Source organism: Carassius auratus, chromosome 38 (genome assembly GCF_003368295.1).
Source record: "Carassius auratus strain Wakin chromosome 38, ASM336829v1, whole genome shotgun sequence".
NCBI lineage: Eukaryota > Metazoa > Chordata > Actinopteri > Cypriniformes > Cyprinidae > Carassius > Carassius auratus.
In genome coordinates this window covers 3,436,688-3,458,410 of record NC_039280.1, presented here as the reverse complement: position 1 = coordinate 3,458,410, position 21,723 = coordinate 3,436,688, and the positions used below count along the sequence as shown (strand labels likewise).

Sequence of the window (21,723 nt, the reverse complement as noted above, 5' to 3'; positions counted from 1 at the left end):
ATGCCTGCTTTTATAGGTGCACTCCATCTGAATTTTACAACCCAGTTGACTCCTGAAAAATACAGGTGGTGACATCTTTCTCTAATGGAGTAGTTCAGTGCAATTCACAAACTGTTATGAGAAGTTCTTTCAGTGAATCATTCAAAAAGCCTTCCAAACTCAGTCTGAATCAGTCTGACAAATCTTTAACTCAATGAATCAGTCAGAGTGGTTCTGACTCACTCGCTGAGCTGAAAGCTGTCATTAATTTCAATGATGTCTATCTCGAAATGAAGCCTTGTTTAACCCTTAGTGTTATTACTGCCTGGCTGCAGACTGTTACCAACTACGGAACTGGAGATAGACGTTCTAGTAATTTAGAGAGTAGACTACATTTAAAATCTGGTTTTCAATCCCAAAACATTGCAGACACTGTTTAAAATGTTAAAGGTAAGATTTTTGTATTCATAAGAGGTTTCTTATGCTCACTGAGGCTGCAATTATATAATAAAAAAATACAGTAAAATCAGAAATAAAGTGCAAAAATATTACTTTTTAATATAACAGTTTTTTTATTTAGATGTAGTGTAAAAAGAAATTAATTCCTGTGATGAAGAACTGAATTTTCAGCATGATTACTCCAGTCCTGTGTCACGTGATACTTCAGAAATCATTCAGGTTCTGATTTGCCGCTCAAGAAACATTTCTTATTATTATCAAAATTTAAAACCATTGTGCTGCTTCGTATTTTTGCGGAAATTGCGATTTTGACGTCTTTGATGAACAAAATTCAAAAGAGCATGCATTAAATAGAAATCCTTTGTGACATTATAAATGCATTTGCTGTCACTTTTGATCACATGACTAGGTCTATTTTAAATTAAAGAATTAATTTTTTTTAAACAATGGAACTGGCCCCAAACTTCTGAACTGGTGTTGGATGATGCCCAACAGGGGGCGCTAACAGTGTGCAGATGAACCGGGTGTCCTGCCCTTAACTCACACATGTTCTATATAAATGTCAAGCAGTTAGATGGCAAAGTGCTCCAAGCTAATCATAATGACATTTTGTGAGCACCGAGTCGTCCCTGGGCATCCTCCGCGTCCTGCGTGTGTGTACCACCTCGGTTAGTCCCTGGAAGTGGTGGTCTGAATCACTGGAGAGGACGATCATGGAGGTCGATGGTGTCATGATGTGTGTGTTTGTTTTCTACTTCCTTCCATCAGGCAAAGCGAAGTGACGCACAACCCCACCGAGGTGCTGACAAACCGTTACGCAATTATGGGCCTTGTTTACCCCACCGTTCCCGTCCCTTAGATTAGAGTCCAGAACATTAGAGCATCCATTTGATCCCTCAGTACTTACACTCCCACTGCCTCTCTCTCTTTCCCATCCCCTTTCTTTCTCCCTGTTATATTTAGTGGTAATTGCTAAGGACAGCATCAGCATGACTGTGGCTCATACAGTACATAGAGCGGGTTGAGGAGAAGTCTGGCGTTCTTTTTCTAAGATATCAGACTTAAGATTTTCACCTGTTTAGACACTTAAACCGGTGAATTGGCCCTTAGGCTTAGACATTGAAAAAAAAAAAGAATTGGAGCCATATCTTTCCTGTAGAAAATCAAATGGTGTTAGACTTGCATTTAAATAATTTTCACCTTAACTTGCACTCAAATCACGTTGAATTAAAATCTAAATTTTGAAGTTGAAAGACTGAAACGGTATTCATGAAATGTGTGTAAAACATGCTCGGAGAACCTTTCATTTACAACTTTGGACGCTTCCTATCTAGTGTCTGCCTTTTTATATTTATAGTCTGTTCAGAAGTATTTAATAATTACCAGGTTGTGAGAAACACTGGTTGTTGGATGTGCCAAAGTTGATCAGGTATTTAGTGATTTCAAATACATTCAGAGTTTTGCTTAAGCCTGTAGTATGTTAAACTAGTTAACTTGGTCAATGAAAGATAAGTGTTGTTTTAGTAACATTTACCATTTTATTATTATACTGTTATAGTCTTTGTTCATATTTTTGAATTAGCTTTATTTTCAGATTTTTTCATTGTAGTTTTCATGGTTATTTTTTAGTTATATTTTTAGTAAGTTATGTGATTTTTGGCTTTTTATTTTTTGGTATTTCTAAATAGTTTTAATTTATTTTTATTTCACTTTTATTTCCATTAATTTTAGTAGTTTCAGCTAATTTTAGTACTTTAGCATAAACTCAAAATAAAAAGTCATTTTGTGTAGGTTTTTCATTTTATTTTTTATATTTTATGTTTCTGCTTTCAGTTAACAAAAATTTTTCTATTATTATTTTTTTAAATAGTTTTAGTTTAAGTTAACCCCATTGGGGCTAAACCTGAACATTCGAGGCTATAAATAAATCCATTCTTCCAGCTTTATTTCTCAACTTTATTTTGGTCATTTTATTAGTTTTTGTTTTGATTTATTTGGATTTTAGATATATTTCAGTTCTTCAGCTTATTTCATCTAGTTGCAAATGAAACATTTCGCATTTTTCATTGCAGTATTTTAGCTTTTTCACTGAATAAAAATCTTTTTTAAAAGTTATAGTTAACTACAAAAATATTGGAACAGATTTCAGACCCATATCATGTCAGTAACTCCATACTGTCTTTCTGCTTCATTTATGATTCTTGCATTTTGGTGATTTTTTTTTTTATGTGCTTTTTACACAATAATTTACATTTCTCGGCTGCATTTGAAATTGATGTTTTGAATGAGCCATATTACCTGTGATCTGTGGTTTTCATGCATGCAGTCATGTGTGTGGTTGATGACTGCGCTCATGCATCGCATCATGATGAAACATGTTCATTCTCCCCTTCGACTGTCATTACAGCAGCAAACCAAAACCACACAGGTGCTGTCCCACTGCTAATACTAACTCTCTTTATGCCCTGTCCTCTTCCTGTCTGTCTGTCTCTCAGAGTTATGCCCTGTACGTGGTCGGGGATGAGGATGCGATCTCGACAAACATGTTGAAGTACCTCTCCAGGCTGTCAGCAGGTGGGCTGCATGTGTGTGAGATTAGAGGCTAATGAGAGGCTCTTAACTGTCCTCAGGCCTGGCACTAGACTTCCTGCCAAGCAATAAATAGGAGGATTAATTCATTTATTTATTACATTGCACGTGGTATAATTTGGATGCACAGATGTAAACTTTTTGTCTGGTACTAATACTATGTATCGTAAAACTAGATTGTTCATCAAAATTATGAGGCTAGACCAAACAGAAAATTCAGTTTTGCCTTTTCTGAGTAACTGTGTTGATCTGGCATGGGCTATTTTAGATTAAAGAAATAATTTTGCACGTTAAGGGCCTTTTGCATTAAACTCAAATTTTGCATAAGTCATTAAAAAAATTGTTATTGTAAAAATTGTCCAATTTATGCACCAATTTATGTAATGTTTTTTTAAAATTGTGCATAAGTTTGTTTGTGTTTCTTGATTTACATTAGTGTTGCTTTTAACTGCGTAATATATATTTATATGTTGTAATAATAATAGAAGAAAATACAATTCACAAACATTTGTAAATCACAAATATTTGTATATAAAATGTATTTTAGACATACAGAGTCTGGGGACTGTTTCTATAATAATTGTTATATGTGGATAGTTTTCATTAGGCCTTATCAGATGATCAGCGTATTTTATAGTTTATTTATTTTATTTTTCAAGCCTATGCTACTGTTGGATAGTTTGGGAGGTAGTAAGATTTAATGTTTTTTTTTTAAAAAGAAGTCTTAAGTAAGGCTGCATTTATTTATACAGAGAAAGAGTAGTCTTCCATTTTAATATATTATAAAATATAATTTATTCCTGTGATACAAAGCTGAATTTTCAACATTCCTCCAGTCTTCAGCGTCACATGATCTTTCAGAAATCATTCTTCTATGCTGATTTGATGATCAAGAAACAGTTGGGCTGCTTTATATTTTTGTTTAAGGATAAATATAAAATTCATAAGCACAGCATTTATTAGAAATGGAAATGTTTTGTACTATTATGAACATCTTTGTCACTTTTGATCAATTTAATGCATCCTTGCTGAATAAAAGTATTAATTTCTTTACATTTTTTTTTTTTTCTGGCCCTAATCTATTGAATTGTAATATATTTATTTTTTTTCATTCTCTAGCATTTCAAATACATTTGATAATGCAAAAACCAGGGAAAATGATTACCGTAGATTAGTGTATCCTTGTTTTAACCTTTTTTTTTTTTTGGTCCATGTTTACGCAGGGCAAAAGAAAAACACGAGTGATCCTTTTCTGAGAAGGTACCTTTGGTTTACGATTATTGTCATGTGGCCTTATGTTTGTTTTTCTAGATAAGTCTCGGCTCATAAATTCTCGTCAGCTGATTTAGTTTCTCCAGTGTGTTTGATTGTGGGGTGTGTTTCACAGGCAGAGCAGCGTGAAGACTGCTCCTTCATCTGGATCCCTGGCTGAGAAGCTGGTGGTGTGGTTGACCTCTGCAGGTCAGAGTGACACCATCAACACAAGTACACACATGCAAATACCAGTGCTTGGCCAGTAGAGATAGACACATCTATGAAATGTAAACACCACATGTAAAATATATCTATCTTTAGTATAAATATGCACCTTATTTTGAAACTGTCCACATTTTCACCTATATATGTCTATGCATTACCGGCAAAGTGTGCATTCTCATTCAAACTAACGTGCCAGGATGCTAAGACTGCGTGAAGGTTGAGCTTAAAAGACGCTTGAGATAGACAGAATTGTTGAGCGCTTGTGAGAATTAAATCAACATGTGCATCTTGTTGAATATCCTAGTAAACACAGTCGGTTAGGCCTATGTCTTAACGTAAACTGTTGAGAAAGAAAATGCATGTGTATTAATATATTTGATTTGTGCTTTCCTTTTAAAGTTAAAGTAGACTAATAGAAAATTTCTGTCAAAGAAGAAAATTCCTCACTGATTTTGGCTTAACTTTTATAAGGATTAATCTATATTTAATTTATACATTGACGATGCAGTGTTTTTACATTTGATTATTACGTTTCTGTACCTGAAAATTCATTTTAGATCTACCTCAAAAGCACTGTTTATTTCATTTGTGTCTTTGCTATATTATTTTTATTTTCTGCTATTTCTTGTAAACTTGTTATCTGTAGAAAATATTTTTAGCCTTGAGCCCGTAGTAGCAGCAGCGAAAAATATTAACAGATTTATTTATTTTTATAAATTTTTCTACACTGTAGTACCTCGTTTGTGTTGTTTCCTAAGGTGGATTTACATTATTTTACACATTGCATATTTTAGCACAGAAGCCTGAAAAACTGTCTTGACTATTGTCATTTCTTAAGATTTGTCTTTTTTTCAATTATTTATTTTCTTTATTATAAAAAACAAAAACAAAAAAACTGTAGGCCTGTTTTTTTTGTTGCAAATATCCCAACTGTGGAAGAGATAAATATACATGTTATGTTATGTTTGCATTTGTGAGTTATGACAAATTTTGATGGTTGTTTAAAATATCAATATCGTATCATATCGTATCATGACAAACAATCTGATCTATAGCCCTATTGGCCAGCACATTGTAATCACACAGTCCTGTATTTTACACGCATTGTTGTTTCTCTGATGGTAACAAACTGCAGTACTCAAGGGGGTGATAGAATTTCCTTAAAGTCTTTCGTTCTTTCATATAAGCTAGATATAAACATGTAAACCGTTCTACCTGAGTTTTACTTTGCATGATTATGTTGCTATGCCGTGACAGTATCTGTTGGTTTACTTTAGTTTACATTAGATTAGATATATACAGTCTTATATCCTGTCATGGGACTTGTGACTACACACTATTTTACATGCTTTTTTTACAACGCAGGATTTACACTGAAGGATCTGGAGTCCGTTCCATTTGGTGTGGCTCTGCCAATCAGAGACGCCATCTACCAGTGCAGAGAACAGCCCTGCTCTGATTGGTCTGAGGAGGTCTGCGCTCTGATTGGACGACAGGACCTGACCAGACAAGCTCACAAAGTGACCCTGGCCAATCGTAAATCGGTGAGAAAGTGAATCAGATGTAAAGAAACTAGATCTTGTTTTTGTATTATCATTGGTTTATTATTATGAAAAGTCTTAATATATTAGTATTAATGAGTATCAGCTTTTATTTGACAATTTTCAGTTTTCATTCTAATTTTGGATCAGTTTGTGCCTTTGTAATTTTCATTAGTTTTAATGCTTTTTAAAAATATTTTCACTTTATTTTTCAGTTTTAGTACTTCAGCTTTTAATTTTTTTTAAGGTCAAGTTTTTCATTTAATATTTACATTTATTTCAGTATTTTTTTAATAATGCTCAACATAGTTTTAGTTAACAGTAGCAGCACTGTTTTTACCAGATAAATTATACTGTAGCAAGACAAAAGTAAAAGAATAAGTCATACAAGACGAAAAACATTTTATGAAAGGCTATTGCCTGGCTATTTTAGCTGTTGCTTTTATTTGGATCGTGCTTCTAATTAAAAATGTTACTTATTTTATTCATACGTTCACACTTGCGTATTCATTATCATACAAAGTGTTGGAAACCTTAGCAGGGCTAAAAACAAATGTATAAAGCTATTTTTGCCTTTCTAAAAACAATGTTGAAGTATTGTCTCCTGGATGGTGGCTTTGCTGAAAATATCTCCCGTCCCCAGTTAAAACAACTTTTGTCTGAATAGAGCTGAAGATGGTATTTTAGACCAGTATTTTCTAGTGCAATTACTGTAATTCTGAAGTGATGAAATGCTGCATTATAAAGTAATTATAAAAGAACTGAATTGTCCACGCTTAACATTGAGTGTGTTTGTGTTTTCTGTAGACTGTGGGTCTGAATGTTATGCTTGAGCCACCAGTCACCAGTGAAGCAGACGAGGAGGAGGATGGTATGACTGACCTGCACCCTGAGGTGACAGGCCTGATCTGGAGTCAGGATCTGAGGGTGCAGGAGGTCCGCCGTCTGCTCCAGAGCTCCAGACCCATCCGGGTCAATGTGCCCCACCTGCCTGAAGTCAGTGACCATGAGTACATTGAGGAGAAAGAGAACAAGTGAGCATACTCAGTATGCTAAACAAAATGTTCTTTATTGGCATCTATGGTTCCATGCATTTTTCCATTCCACAAAAGGTTTTCTTTATAATGGAAAAAGATTATTTAGAATAGGAAAAAAGGGTTATTTTAGGAACTGTAGATGATTCTTCTGTGGCTTCGCTGCCAATAAGTGTTACTGCTTTTTTTAACCTTCCTATTTTTAAGAGTGTAGCTTTCTGAAAGTATCTTTAATTAAAGAACTAAGTGAAGAACGTAAACACAAATATGCTGAAATGCACTCTGTTAGTGTGTATCTCTAAATCTGTGCCATTCTGTCCACCTGAATTCAGCATTGCTCTACTTATTTTTGTTGCAGGCTGCTGCAGTTGTGCCAGCGCACCATGGCTCTTCCGGTGGGACGGGGACTCTTCACTCTTTTCTCATACCATCCTGTGCCAACCGAGCCACTGCCTGTGCCCAAACTCAACCTGACTGGTACTTTCATAAACCACCGCCCATGCTTTTGAAGTGTCCTAATGAATAGTTTTACAGGGCTAGCAATGCAGTTTTTAAGAGCCCTGTTGAATTTTGTTTGGCAGTAAGTGTGCCCAGACGTTGCAAATTTCCCACCATTCCCACCACAGTGTTATATCTTTCAGCATCTTCCACAATTTCGCGTCAGTTGAAAAGAAAACGTTTGTCCAGGACCCTTAGTGGTCTCTGCTATTTTTTTTAAGGAAAGCATCACCATTGCTCATATGTTGCTCACCAACAATCAAGTTTTGGATGGCCTTTTTCAAACTGGGATACCAAGTAATGACCCAGAACACCCAAAAATAAAAAAAATGTAAGATTTATGTATTTGATTTGCGTATAAAATTTCCATTTTAACTAGTGTTGGGCAACGATTAATCATGATTAATCGAATCGAAAATAAGTTTTTATTTAATATGTGTGTATTTTGTACGTTTATGAATATATGAAAACACACACATACAGTACATTGTATATATTTAGAAAATATTAACATTTGTTTACAAGTATATATTTATATTAATAGAATTTGTATTATAAATATTTAATATATAAACAACATATTTTTCTAAAATAAATACATGTATGTGTGTGTGTGTGTGTGTATGTGTATATATATACATAAGGAATATGCACAGTACTCAGACATATATAATATACACAAACACTTTTATTTTGGATGCGATTAATAATGATTAATTGTTGTCCAGTACTAATTTTTGTATAAAATATTCACCATTTAATGCTAATCAAATAATGACCCAGGTAAGAAACGGGAAAGATTTCTGCACTCTATCTAGTGTATATTTACAATCTGCATCTGATTTTTGATTCGTTATTTCTTAAAAAGAAATCATGTTTTCAAAGTGCATTTATCCAAATGACTTTGAGTCATAATAGATCTGATCATTATGAAAACCGATCAGTTTCAGTTAAACAGTATGAACATTGTGAAAATATTGAATATAGAGGGATATTCAGTTATATAATGTTTGAAATTGAAACAGATGGGATTTATTGATGATGAATATATAAACATGGATATTGTGTTTTTAAAATGAATCCAGTTTTTTAGTCCTATTGCAGAAATCTGACCTGTTTTATTAATGTATGACTGACAAATTTGCATCAAATTTGTTTATTTAGTTAAAAACTGTGATGAAAATGAATGGATATTTTATATGCAATTCATAACATACATAGATCATACATAGATTTTTTTTTTATGCACTCACCACACCCGTGCATTGCTATGGCAAGTTTTGCATGGAAAGCACAGACATTTTAGTTAATGCTTTAAAGTGTAGTTTTTATTGAAAAACCTCTTCCTCTGTAATTTACTAGCTATAGGGCACTGATAAATGCTGCCTTTTTGTCTTTCCTCACGTTGTCACCATTATCTTATATTATGTGTCATTTTTGCTGAACCCAGCTAACAATGCACTGTGAATATAATTTCCCTTCTCTTTTGTCTTCTACACCAGGCCGCGCTCCTCCCAGGAATACCATGGTGGACCTGAACAGCGGTAACATCGACGTGCCACCCAACATGACCAGCTGGCCCAGCTTTCACAACGGTGTTGCGGCTGGCCTTAAGATCGCCCCTGCCTCTCAGGTGGAATCTGCCTGGATTGCGTACAACAAACCCAAAAGTGCTGACCTGGCCAATGAATACGCCGGTTTCCTCATGGCCCTGGGCCTCAACGGCCACCTGACTAAACTAGCAACACTTAACATCCATGACTACCTCACCAAGGTCAGTTACAGCCTCTGATGGGAGGTTTTGATGAATGAAGTGATTATGAACATCAATACTTAGTTTTATGTCTAGAGAGCGAAACTTCAGTCAATGAGGGCAAAATAATATGATGTCACTCTTCATGGTCCAGTGATATTTCATTTTTTATTATTTAGTGTTATAGAATAATTGTTAATATTTGTATTAATATTTTGAATTGGCTTTTATTTTTATATTTTCATGTTTAAGTTAATTTTAATATAAATTAATTTTCGTTTTTTTGTTGTCATTTTTAAATGAATATATTTTTGAATATATACATATGTATAATATTAAGATAGACTGCATTCATTTTTTTTATTCGCTTTTTCCAGTTAGTGCTTACATATAGATGCAAAGGCATCATTTCAAATTTTTTTCAGCTGAAATTTATAATTTAATTTATATCAGATTTCAACAAATACAAATTATTTTAATAATATTATTTGTAGTTAAGTTTTATTTTCCCCTAATAATCATACAAATGTATAGTACACACAAATATATATATATTTTTTAATATGCATTAGTATGATTGCATTATAAATTTTAGATTAATCAGATATGAGATTGAGCCGATATTTATACAACATAAACATATTACAACTTCTATATGTACAAAATGCTGCAAATGCACAAGCAAACTTAACTGCAGCTGCATTGTGAATGCGCTCTTCCTTTAGCAAGGCACTTAAACGCAAACACACAAAGATTACATAACATTATTTAACAGTAATGTTCTCATTATATTATGACAGACTTGGCCTGCACCTGTTGCACTTCACTGTATTTAACTTTTCGAAGTGATTCCAATAATATTTCAAGCATTTAAAAACTATCATCACCAACAGTGTGTCTGCAAGGAATAAAGCATTATTTATCAGCTTTAATATATTGGCAAAATGTTCGTATCGGTTCGATAACGTTAACATTAAAATTAATATTTATCGGCCGATACCGATATGGTGACCGATATATCATGCATCCCTAACTTATTTCTTCCTCCTCATGGACCTACAGTTCATTGAGGCTTTTCCTGAAAACATGACCTCCCTTCCTCCTTGTAATTCTCCTATCTCGCCATTTTTAGCATCGGAGCTGTCAGGTTTGCATATTTTCTGGGGTTTTTGCTCTCATCCTGTTGTTTTTCTCACATGAAAGACAAACGTAGAGCTGAGTTTCATTCTGACAGTTCACAGGGCAGTAACGTGCGCTGCTCTCTCATTTCCAGTCAGGCCATGCTTTGTTGATACTTTCTGTGGTCGCTGAGCGTATCTGTAATCTATAAGCTATATCGAGCCTTTAGCTAGTTTGGTGTTTACATTGCCCGCTCTCACACTGAGATCTGCGGCCGTGCTTTCTAGTCTCCGATAGTACTCTTGCCGATTTTACAAGAATCTGGTAGAAAAACATCCTGTTTTACTTCATGCACATGTAAAAATGAATGAATGTGTGAGTTTAATGAATGAATTAAGTGTTAATTGAGTCGCAAGGTTGCACATCTCCCTCTAAATCCATTCTGTGCTTGAATGGAGAGAAATTACAAGATGTTTGGTCAGATCATGAGACATGGACACACTGACTCTGCTTTAAAACCTGCCTGGCTCTATGCTGGCTTCATAAGGAGCTGTTTTATAATACAGCATCCAACTGTAATTGAACTCAAGTGACTGTTTTGCAGTGCTCTACATAGGCAGCAACACATGCACCACATCAAAATTTATGCAAAAAGCACAGACCTGACTCTACAGTGTTCCATGTTGCTAATCTAACTTGCAATACTTGGGACAACACTGTAGGATATAAGTCATTGCTGCTTGAAAAAATTGTGACACCGATTTTGTAAACAAGCAAACTTGCCGATACCGATTTCCGATTTTCTGTTTTTTTTTTTTTTTTTTTTTTTTTTTTTTTACTCTTTAAGCAACAAACAAGAAAGAAGGAAGGTGTGCATAAACAAGATGTTTGTTTGGTATTTAGTAGGCCAAACTGTTTTGGCTATTGAAAGCAATAACGGTAACCATCTGAAATGAACAGCAGTAACTGCACAGTAAGTAGCCTACATTCAATACAAACATAGATGGTACAGACATCAGCATTTAGCTATTGTTTTTGAATTGGGTTGAAACTACATAGAACTGGCCTTAAATTAAAAGCTTAACTGTGACCATGTGAAATTAAAGGCAACAACTGCATAGTTCAACAGTCCAAACACCACAATCAACATACATTCAGCATCAGCATTCAGTGTGTTTTCGTTTTTAAATTTGGTTTTAAATTTAAAACAAGGTCTTTACCAGTGAGACTAAATAAAGGTATGCTATATAAATATTATTCCAACAAGTTATAATCTAATAATGTTAAAACAAAGATTCAAAGTGTTTCATTCATCCAATTTGAAAAAAAAAATAAAAATAAGGTAACGATTCACATCTATATTTTTTTACTTGAGCCAATGAAAAATAAATAACTATTGTCTCAAGTTAAAAAATAAAGATGTGATCATTACCTTAGATATTTTTTAATTGGATGAATGAAACACTTTTTCAGTGTGCTACAACAGGTGATTTTAAAATCAAATTTAGTCTATATAATTTTAAGGTAATATAATCATCCTATACAGAACCGACATATACTTCTGGCTTTTCAAACATGCATGCAAGTTATACTTAAAAAAAAAAAAAAAATTTACAATTTAGTCCATTTCGTTTCTCATCCAACACACGCGAAGTTGAACCGAACATCCCTTCACTGTCTCCGCCTGTCCAGGGCGCGAACAGGTACAGTGCACTCGCACAGCTTCAGTGAGCAGGAAAGGGACTCTTATTTTGTGCAGTCGGCGGTTTCGCTTCCTGCTATCTGTGCTTCAGACGTGTAGCTCTGCGCTACCAGTGCTGATTGCCCGTGTCCTGCGCACAGATTTCGAAATACTTACACACAACTGACATGATTACAATGTAGTCTGTGCACGCGGGCGCACTTCCGGAAAAATCGGCCGAAAAAAGACCAAAAACCGGCGATTGCCGATCGTGTATTTTAAGCAAACAACGTCCAGTTCCGATTTATGGCCGGTCAACCGGTGCATCACTAGTTTATATATATAAAATATTTATATGAATATTTTAAATTAACAATTTTAGTCAACATATTTTTTTATAAATATAAAAGTATCTTTGTATAGGTATAATTTTTATGATGTAAGGAATAAATAATACATTATAATCATGTAATGAATATTAACATTATCATATAATTTAATTGTATTTTAATTGTATTCATGATATTTCTAATCATTTTTGATATGGTTCATATACTAATCTATTTTTCAAAAACTATTTTATGTATAACAAAATTAATTAATCTACTAATAATATGTAAACAATGTTCTGTATACACAATTTGTATTATTTCTATATTGCTATATATTAACCAAATGATATACTTAATAATTATTATTATAATTATATTTATTTGGTCTTTTTTCTTATTTGGCCTACGTTATAACTCATGAGCATTTAATGACATGGTTGTGTCTTGTCTCCTTTGACTCAGGGTCATGAGATGACGAGTATCGGGCTGCTGCTGGGTGTTTCTGCTGCCAAACTGGGCACCATGGACATGTCCATCACCCGTCTGCTAAGCATCCACATACCCGCGCTGCTGCCGCCCACCTCCACAGAGCTGGACGTGCCTCACAGCGTGCAAGTGGCCGCTGTGGTTGGCATCGGTCTGGTTTACCAGGGCACTGGCCATCGGCACAACGCAGAGGTCTTACTGGCAGAGATCGGTCAGTGTGTATGATGCCATCACATGAGAGAGCTGTTCTCAGTTGTGCACATTCATGATTGAATTGTTGAGTTTAGTGTCATATCGGAGTTGTTTTGTTCCCAAGGACGTCCACCTGGTCCTGAGATGGAGTACTGTACGGATAGGGAGTCCTACTCCCTAGCAGCAGGGCTGGCACTTGGCATGGTCTGCCTGGGGGTGAGTGTGTTTCCAAAGCATTTTGTGAATCTTATCCTTTTCCTTGCATAGTCAGCAACAACCGCAACCAGCTTGAAGGAGCAGAATGACCAAAAAAAAACTAAATTATCCACTATTTCAACAGAACTAAAATTAACACACACTATCATTATAGTCTTTATTCCTGTGCAGTTTGTACATGTCAGTGTACAACTTCTCAAAAACGTCTTTCGGAAGTAGAATTTATTTATGAACATTGAAATAATATAATAATATTGAATTCATATTTTTAATATGATATAGGAGAAAATTGATAATAGAATAGATTGATTTGATTGTAAGAAAGTAGAATTAAAATAAAATCAGATTTAGATAAAACTATGTAAATGATCCAAGTACAAATGTTTAAAATATTTTTAGGGTGAATTATAAATGTGCTTATAAACACATTATCATGCACAGAAAAATCTGATTATATGAATAATATTTGAAATGCCATCTGCAGTCATTTATTTTTATTTTGCAGCAGCAGCGTTTATTATGAAAAGCATGCAGACTCTTTCAGCAGGAGCATGCATTCTATGCATCTATGGGAGATGGGAACCAAAATGATTCCCACGCTGACCCAGCTGTTTGCCCTCTGCTTCTCTGCAGCACGGCAGTAACCTGATCGGGATGACCGACCTGAACGTGCCCGAGCAGCTCTATCAGTATATGGTGGGAGGTCATTGGCGCATGCATGCTGGCATCAACAGAGAGAAACACAAGTCTCCCAGCTATCAGATCAAGGTGGAGTCATTACATAACCTTCAAAGAGCTTGTATTCATTTAGAGATTTTTGTGTGTGCTGAGAATAATGCCACACCTCTGGTGTGGTCATGTTTGACAGTTTAAATTATTGTGTGAAAAACAAGGGTTGTTCAAAACACAACAATCTGCTGAATACTATTTCTGTGGTGCAGTGAATAGAATGTAACAATGAATAAAAGTATGGTGAATTGTCAAATGTCCCAGTTTTATATATATATATATATATATATATATATGACTGACGAGTCTCCTGTCCCCATATTGGGGAAATACAAGTATAAAGTATAAATCTGATGTACAGAGGTGTTGTGTGCGCTGTGTGAACATGTAGTTCTAGACTAAATGTGAATATGCATTAATCCATCCCTCTCGCAAAAAAAAAAAAAAATTTAGTATTCATCAAAATGAATTAAAATAGTGAAATGCAAATTCAGAACCTCAAACCTGCAATAATTAAATATGTTAAATAACACAAATGTATCTAATCTCATTTTATTAATTTATGTCTTTGCTGCTGATCTTTGATGATCCAGTTCCACCATACTTATAAGCAAACATGACTTTAGATAAACTAAACTAAAACTTTTTTTTTTATTGCTGAAGAGTGTTGAACCTTCTTCTACTTTTCCTTCAGCCTGAGGTTTATTCATTACACTTTTTGGTGTGAAAGGGCTTTTAAAGTTTACAAACAGTCAAGCCCTGCTCATATTTAAAAAGTATGCATTACTTTCCATAAAAAGTAACTAAGTAACGTAATTTACTTATTTATTTATTTTAAAGCAATATTTTACTGCATTACTTTTAAAAATAACACTGTAAATTAGTATAATAGTATACTGAACTTAGACTTACACTACATTATCTAAGGTAAAAATTGTTTAAATGTATCTATTTTTATTAGGAGGGTGACACTATCAATGTGGACGTGACCTGTCCTGGTGCAACACTTGCCCTCGCCATGATTTACCTGAAAACAAATAATCGGTGAGTTTGGTTTCATCATTCACCTACGCTAGTTTCATTTCTAAATCTAAAAAACACATTCTAACTTCTGCTCACTTTTGTCTTTAATTGTTGAGCAAAGCGTTTGCCTCAAAAGCGGCTTCTCAAACAAACAGAGCAATATTTTGAAAGCGTGTTATGCACTCCGGAAAGTCAATTTACAAATTAGATATAGTTTTCTGTGAGCCATTATCCAGAATAAGAGTTAATTTCCCAGTAATCACACTCTTGACCTTTTAAAGAAAAAGTCCTCATTCATTATGAATCATGAAAGTTTCTTTCAGTTCTTATGTTCAATATGAGGCCTTTTTCGGTTCCTTCTGCTCTCTCACATTCACACCTGTCTCTCTGGTCCCCTCCAGGTCTATAGCTGATTGGTTAAAAGCGCCAGACACCATGTTCCTGCTGGACTTCATCAAGCCTGAGTTTTTGCTGCTGAGGGTGAGATAGCGTTACAGTTCGACAGCCATCAGAAGTTCATTCAGGCCTCTGGGCTCGCAGGGATTTACACATTAACACCTCACATTGGGTTCAGTCCAAGTGTTCTCATGTTTTACGATGGCTTTTCAGGCAACATATGGGGTCATTTTAGCCTGTTGTGTAGTTAACCAACAGGAGGGTCACTTCCTTCTCAGATTCTTTTCCGACTGGTGGAACCGTGCCAAGTCCTAGAGTGCTGCCTTCACGTTTAGACTATTCTGAAAAAGTGCTTCCTTTAAAGAGCCAGTAAGATGACAATTCTAAGCTTCCTATCACTGTTTATAAGTCCTGTACATTAGGTTTAAATCCATCCAAGGTTAAAAAACATTATCATTTTGTCAAAATATCATTTTAAAATTACCTCAATTCTCAGAGATCCCCAAACGGTTCACGCGAAGCTGTTCAAAAGATTCAGTTTCCTTAAACCCCACCTTTCGGTAGCATACTGTGTTCTGATTGGTCAACTAACATAGTCAGTTTTGATTGGTTGTTCCGCACACACCTCCACGGTAAACTATGCGTTAGCATCTGTTTGGGGTGAATTATGTCTTATTCCTCTCATCGCGAAGCAAACAGTAAAATAAAAAACTTGAGCAGTCTCGCTGCTTTTTCTTCTGTGTGGGTGTATTCAAGCCGCGCGCTTCAGTTTGAATCTGAATAGCGCGTTTAGCGCGGGGGGCGTGGTCACATTAGATATAATGAAGGGAGACATGAAAAACAGACATCGCGTTGTTTTCATATGGATCATATGGGGGGGGGGGCAGGTCAGAGTTCCGTTTCTCCCAAGACGGTAGGCGGAGATTATTATGCAAAGTGCTCCTAGTGACGTACATAGAGATGGGCAAAAGATTTGAAATCTATAACGACTCGTTTCAGCGATTCAGAGTCGACTCCTTACTTTAGAAGCCAATAACTTTATAAACCGTGTACTTTTTGGTTTAATTACTTTGCACATTGTTTACACTGATGGACAGCTACATCATACACTGTAATACAGGTAATTTTTGATTTCCCATCTGTGTGGCTCTTTAAAGAAATATTTGTCCAAATTTAATAAAGCTGATACAGGCCTAAATTCAGTATCGATATGAGATAGTAAATAAATATATATTTTTTTTACTAAAATACTGAATACATTATTTGAAAATGCATCTACTTAAAAATTATTTGAACTTGATAAATCTTTACAATAAACAGATTTATGCTTTAGTCAAATAAGTCAAAATAAAAGTCCCACTTGTCTGTGAAACAGAAGAAACCTTGACTAAAATAATTTCCAATAATGTAACGCCAAATCTTGGTTGACCACTTGTCATTGCAGCATCTAGTGCACGAATGCAGCGTTTTTACAACACTGTCAGTTAAAAAATAAGTAATAAATAAATAACTTTCCACTTTGCTGCACTCAAGTTTTTAAACAAAAAATGCATTTGATGTGAAGGTCACCTTAGAAGGCAACTGCCAAGTAGGCAAGCCAGCTCACTAGGTTCTGGAACGGTGTCACACAGGACTTAACCAATAAAATGAATGCTTACAAAAGAAAGGGGGTGTACAGATATCTCCTATTTTACAATTCAGTGTAAAATGTTTATTCATAGCAAGCTCTTTGTGTTTGGTAGCTCTGTCTTTGTTCTCTCTACAGACGCTGGCCAGATGTCTTATCATGTGGGATGAGATCTTTCCCAATGCTGATTGGGTGACCAGTAATGTGCCTCAGGTATGTTAGAAGACTAACACCCTGCAGTGACTCCAATACTGCGTCCTGTTTCCAAATAGTTTCTCAAGGGGAAGCACATTTTTTCCTCTGGTCTTATTTTCGCTTCCTGTTTCCCTGTAAGTTCATAGGTTGGTCAAATATTTAGCAACGCTTGTGTTGTAAAACGTGGAGCTGTTTGGTCACTTCAGCCGTAGAGCTGGTGCGCAGGTCATTGAGCAAGAGAGGAGGGAGAGGAAGGTCATTGAGAAGTGCGTCTTTTAATTCTGAAGACATTTCACCATGCTGCAGTTGTGCCAGATCTGCTTTCACACAGAAATGGTTCAAAACCAAGTTTCTGTGAACTTTTGTTGCTTTTATTTTCTAATTTTCGCATGCAAAAAGAAAAGATCAGTCACAATTCAGTATTTAAATATCAATGACATGATCACTGATGATAATGTTTGAATGAATTTACAAAAATATTCATAAAATCTTACATTTCACTGATTCCTAGCAAAGATTATAGATTTACCAAGACAGTGCACTCTTATTACTATGATTGGAAGTAAATGCTGTGTGCATTATGGCTATTTTATTGTGAGTTTCTGAGATTTCAATATTTCCCCATTCAAATAGTTAGACTTAATCTTGTATGCCCAAAATAACTGTCCGAAAGCATTGCAAATATGGCCTCCAAGTGAACACACTTTCCTTGAAAGGGACTTTGTTTCTAGCATTGAGCGTACACTTAATTTGGCTCATTGCTAGTGAACAGAGAGGATGTGACGTCATGTAGACGCACTCTCAGACTCTTAATATGATTAATGCTATAAAAGATAAGCTTTGTGTTTTCAGATCATCCAAGAAAACATCGGAAACCAGGAGCAGACGTCCGTTTCTGAGGATCTCAACATGGAGACCATAGTGTGAGTAGCATCTGTCTCTCTATGATGTTGTGATCGTGTGATTTCTAGGAGATCCTCAAACCCACGGACTATTTCTCGCCCATATGGAGGTGTTTTCTATTATGACTTTCCAATGAGTTTTTGTTCCTTTGATGACTGGATGAGCGAAATAAGGCAGACATTTGTCACTGTTTCCACAGTCAAGCTCATGACTATATAATTGCTGGAGGCTGCCTGGCCGTGGGATTTCGGTTTGCTGGGTCTGCAAATTCAGATGCTTTTGACTGCTTAGTAAGTGGACGTTTACTTCCCACTTACGGATTTGAGATCTTTCTGAAAGTTCCCTGAATATTCGTAATGTTTTCTTTCTTTATCAGTACAAATTTGCCAGAAACTTCATGCAGTGTCTGACGACCTCCACCGCTACAGTGGTGAGCATTTGTTTGCATTGAAGGCAATCATCGTAAGGTAATCATAAATATTTATTCAAACTTCACACAATGTCCGGTCAACTCCAGACAGGGCAGTATAACCTGCAGACGTGTTTAAGCATGGTCCTCCTGGCGGTTTCGATGGTGATGGCTGGTTCAGGGAACTTGAAAGTGTTGCAGCTGTGCCGATTCCTCCACAAACGCACCTTTGGAGAGATGAATTATGGCTTCCACATGGCCCATCACATGGCTCTGGGCCTGCTCTTCCTGGGAGGAGGGAGGTTAGTTGAGAAATGTATAAAAGAGTTTAATAATTACCAGTACTACCCAGCACCTCATTTCACTTTATAGACGTTATTATGCAATTAATTAGTGTTTGCTAAGCATCACTATTGCTTAGTGTATTAAACAACCTTATGTACCAAAGTATAAAGTGCTACTGTGATATATTTTTGTAAGATTTTGGATTATTGTGGAAAACAAGCTCTGTGGCCTGCAAACGTTTAGGATTATTGCATGTTTTTACATGTAAACACAAAGTGGCTATCGAAGCAGATTAGTGAGTAAATGAGTTTAGCCACAACTTCTGAAGTCCCATTTATGTTGACTTTTTTTAAGAGACATAAAAGCTTAAAAAGAAATCATGAGTTTGATATTACAGATGTAGAATAAAATGTTAAAATTTCTTAACATGCGAACATTATTTCAGTCCCAAAACCCACTGACTTATGGTCAATTAAACCGTAAGTTAAAAATACTCGCTAGGTTTTAGGACTCATTCTAACTCATCCCACACATACATCAGTGATTCCACAGGACAAAGGTTTTTGGGAAGTGGCCAAACAAAGCGTGAGAACATGCCAGCTACAGTTCATGCTATTTATAACCACAGATAAAGCATTATTGTGTTTTTTGTCCCCTGACTTTGAAACTGCGATAATAGCCTTTATCCTAATACTTCCGTTCTTCTGTTATGAAATGCTTTTCTTTATCTCCTTTGACCCCACATTTTATCCTTTGCTAAATAGTGCATTAAAGGAAGTTCAGCCACAAAGGAATGCCGTCATCATTCACTTATTCTCATATTGTTCATGCTTCTGCATATTCAGAGTTACATTCGGTCACACAATGAATTAGATTCAGCCTTGATGTCAAATTTGCCTTGATGTCAAGTTTAAATTTAGAAAAAATGAAATCGCATTGGTCTGGCAAAGTGATGCATGTATATGAAAAATGAATGACAATTCAGGACCAAAATTTTAAATTCAGGTTGTAAAACTGAAAATTAATTTTATTTAATTGCCAATCAATTTGTCAAATAAAAACAAAGCTCTACAAACATTTGAATTACAACTTTTTAATAACTTTAATAATTTTCTTCTACTAGTTTCTACTATAAATGGTGGCTATAATAAATTTTTCAAACATAATTAAGACAACCAGTTTAGTAAAAATATAATGAATATGTTATAATAGTGCATGTTCTTTTTTTTTTTAGCTAACTATGACTTTCTTGAGATACACGACCATGACATATTTTTTATTAGCTGTTTTACTGACGTCTTTCCACGGTTGCAACACTGATTGAGCAATTACATGAGACATGATATGTTTGTTTCTTTCAACATATTTTCTGATATTCATTCATGCTTATTTTGTGCTGTAACTAGTAGTAAACTGTGTGAGATGATCGCCTGAACTGAGGTGCTACAGCAATCTGTGATGTAGTTCATGCATTAACCGTAAACAGCATTTATTGAAATATTGGTCTTGAGGTTTAAGAATCCATATCATTTTTCATAATATTAATCAGCACTATCGTCCATATGGCTGACAAATTCACCTCCTTTATTTATTTTTCAACATGAAATCGACTGACACAAAGAAACACTAATGAAATATTGCTGATGCATCAATGATTTTGTCCCTTCAAAACTATTTGAGCCAAAAGCTAAATTTACTGTTTCGGCTGTTTTGGAACATGAAAATGAATGTTGTTTTTAAACTCATGCATAATTTACCTTACACAAAAACGGCAGACACCACCCTGCCTGTACTGCTGCTATAGATATGAGAAGAATTGCATATTAAAAACTGTACATGCTTGTGTGAAGCAGTGAGCTGCAGGTGTTGTGGTGGGCCGGTGCACAAGCTCTTTTTAAAGAGAAATAAGGTGACCTCTAACCAGGTCAATAAAAGGCACAGTAAGAGCCTCTCGTCCTGTCAGAACCTGTTCAAGTGCACTCTTCAACTCGCCCATTATTTTTAAGTGAGGCCTTTTGAAAGAGCACAAATAGTACTGGTGAACAATGCATGACCAATTTCCCCCTCGCTACACAATTGCGTGTGTCACATGCGCTCTGAATTATTGCCTCCGGGGGACAACTGAATATGCAGCATGCACATCCTTTGTTTATTTTGCACTAATTTTCAAACATCAATTCACATGTATTGTTTATTTATGTTTTGCTCACTCAAATGGTAATCAAAAAAAAAAGTCAAAAACCCTGTTTTTATGACATACTTGCTTTTCCCACAGGTACACACTCAGCACCTCCAACTCGGCCATTGCTGCCCTCCTTTGTGCACTTTATCCTCATTTTCCTGCTCACAGCACAGACAACAGGTAGACAACATCTGCTAACACACACACACACACACATCACAGTGAGCAAATATGGCTGTATTGTCTTCACTTCTGAGGAAAACCACTTTCATTTTTACTATAAATGAGACTTGTTACCTAGAATCGTGTGTGTGTGTGTGTGTGTGTGTGTGTGTGTGTGTGTGTGCATTAAATGCTCGTATCTGCATGGTGTCAAAAAGTATTTGCACACTTGAGTCACACTTAAAAACACGTGAATGACGTTGCATTAGATAAGAAGATATCAAACCTTGTGGCATTTGTTTCAAAGAACGAGCGCAAACACCGCTTTCATGTGAAACATTTCACAAAACCATTTTCATTTTGAAATGACAAAATAAAAAATATAGACATTTTTGAGGCATTTTAAGCGTAAGTGTGCACTACTTTTGGTGGAGACTGTATTTCGTCAACTAAA

At 35.4% G+C, this 21,723-nt stretch overlaps 1 protein-coding gene across 1 annotated transcript in view; it reads left to right on the top strand.

Annotated features, from left to right (window-relative positions):
- The window catches only part of anapc1 (anaphase promoting complex subunit 1), a 63,653-nt gene that overhangs the window by 29,742 nt on the left and 12,188 nt on the right, over positions 1-21,723 (top strand). The window contains exons 22-39 of the mRNA XM_026223473.1: positions 2,934-3,012; positions 4,251-4,287; positions 4,415-4,488; positions 5,872-6,050; positions 6,855-7,081; positions 7,440-7,558; positions 9,082-9,353; positions 12,927-13,161; positions 13,267-13,358; positions 13,992-14,126; positions 15,049-15,131; positions 15,512-15,590; positions 17,272-17,346; positions 18,181-18,251; positions 18,431-18,521; positions 18,608-18,661; positions 18,749-18,942; positions 21,201-21,287. Of these exons, the coding sequence (XP_026079258.1) occupies positions 2,934-3,012; positions 4,251-4,287; positions 4,415-4,488; positions 5,872-6,050; positions 6,855-7,081; positions 7,440-7,558; positions 9,082-9,353; positions 12,927-13,161; positions 13,267-13,358; positions 13,992-14,126; positions 15,049-15,131; positions 15,512-15,590; positions 17,272-17,346; positions 18,181-18,251; positions 18,431-18,521; positions 18,608-18,661; positions 18,749-18,942; positions 21,201-21,287 (2,183 nt within the window). The remainder of the gene's footprint in view (positions 1-2,933; positions 3,013-4,250; positions 4,288-4,414; positions 4,489-5,871; positions 6,051-6,854; positions 7,082-7,439; positions 7,559-9,081; positions 9,354-12,926; positions 13,162-13,266; positions 13,359-13,991; positions 14,127-15,048; positions 15,132-15,511; positions 15,591-17,271; positions 17,347-18,180; positions 18,252-18,430; positions 18,522-18,607; positions 18,662-18,748; positions 18,943-21,200; positions 21,288-21,723) is intronic.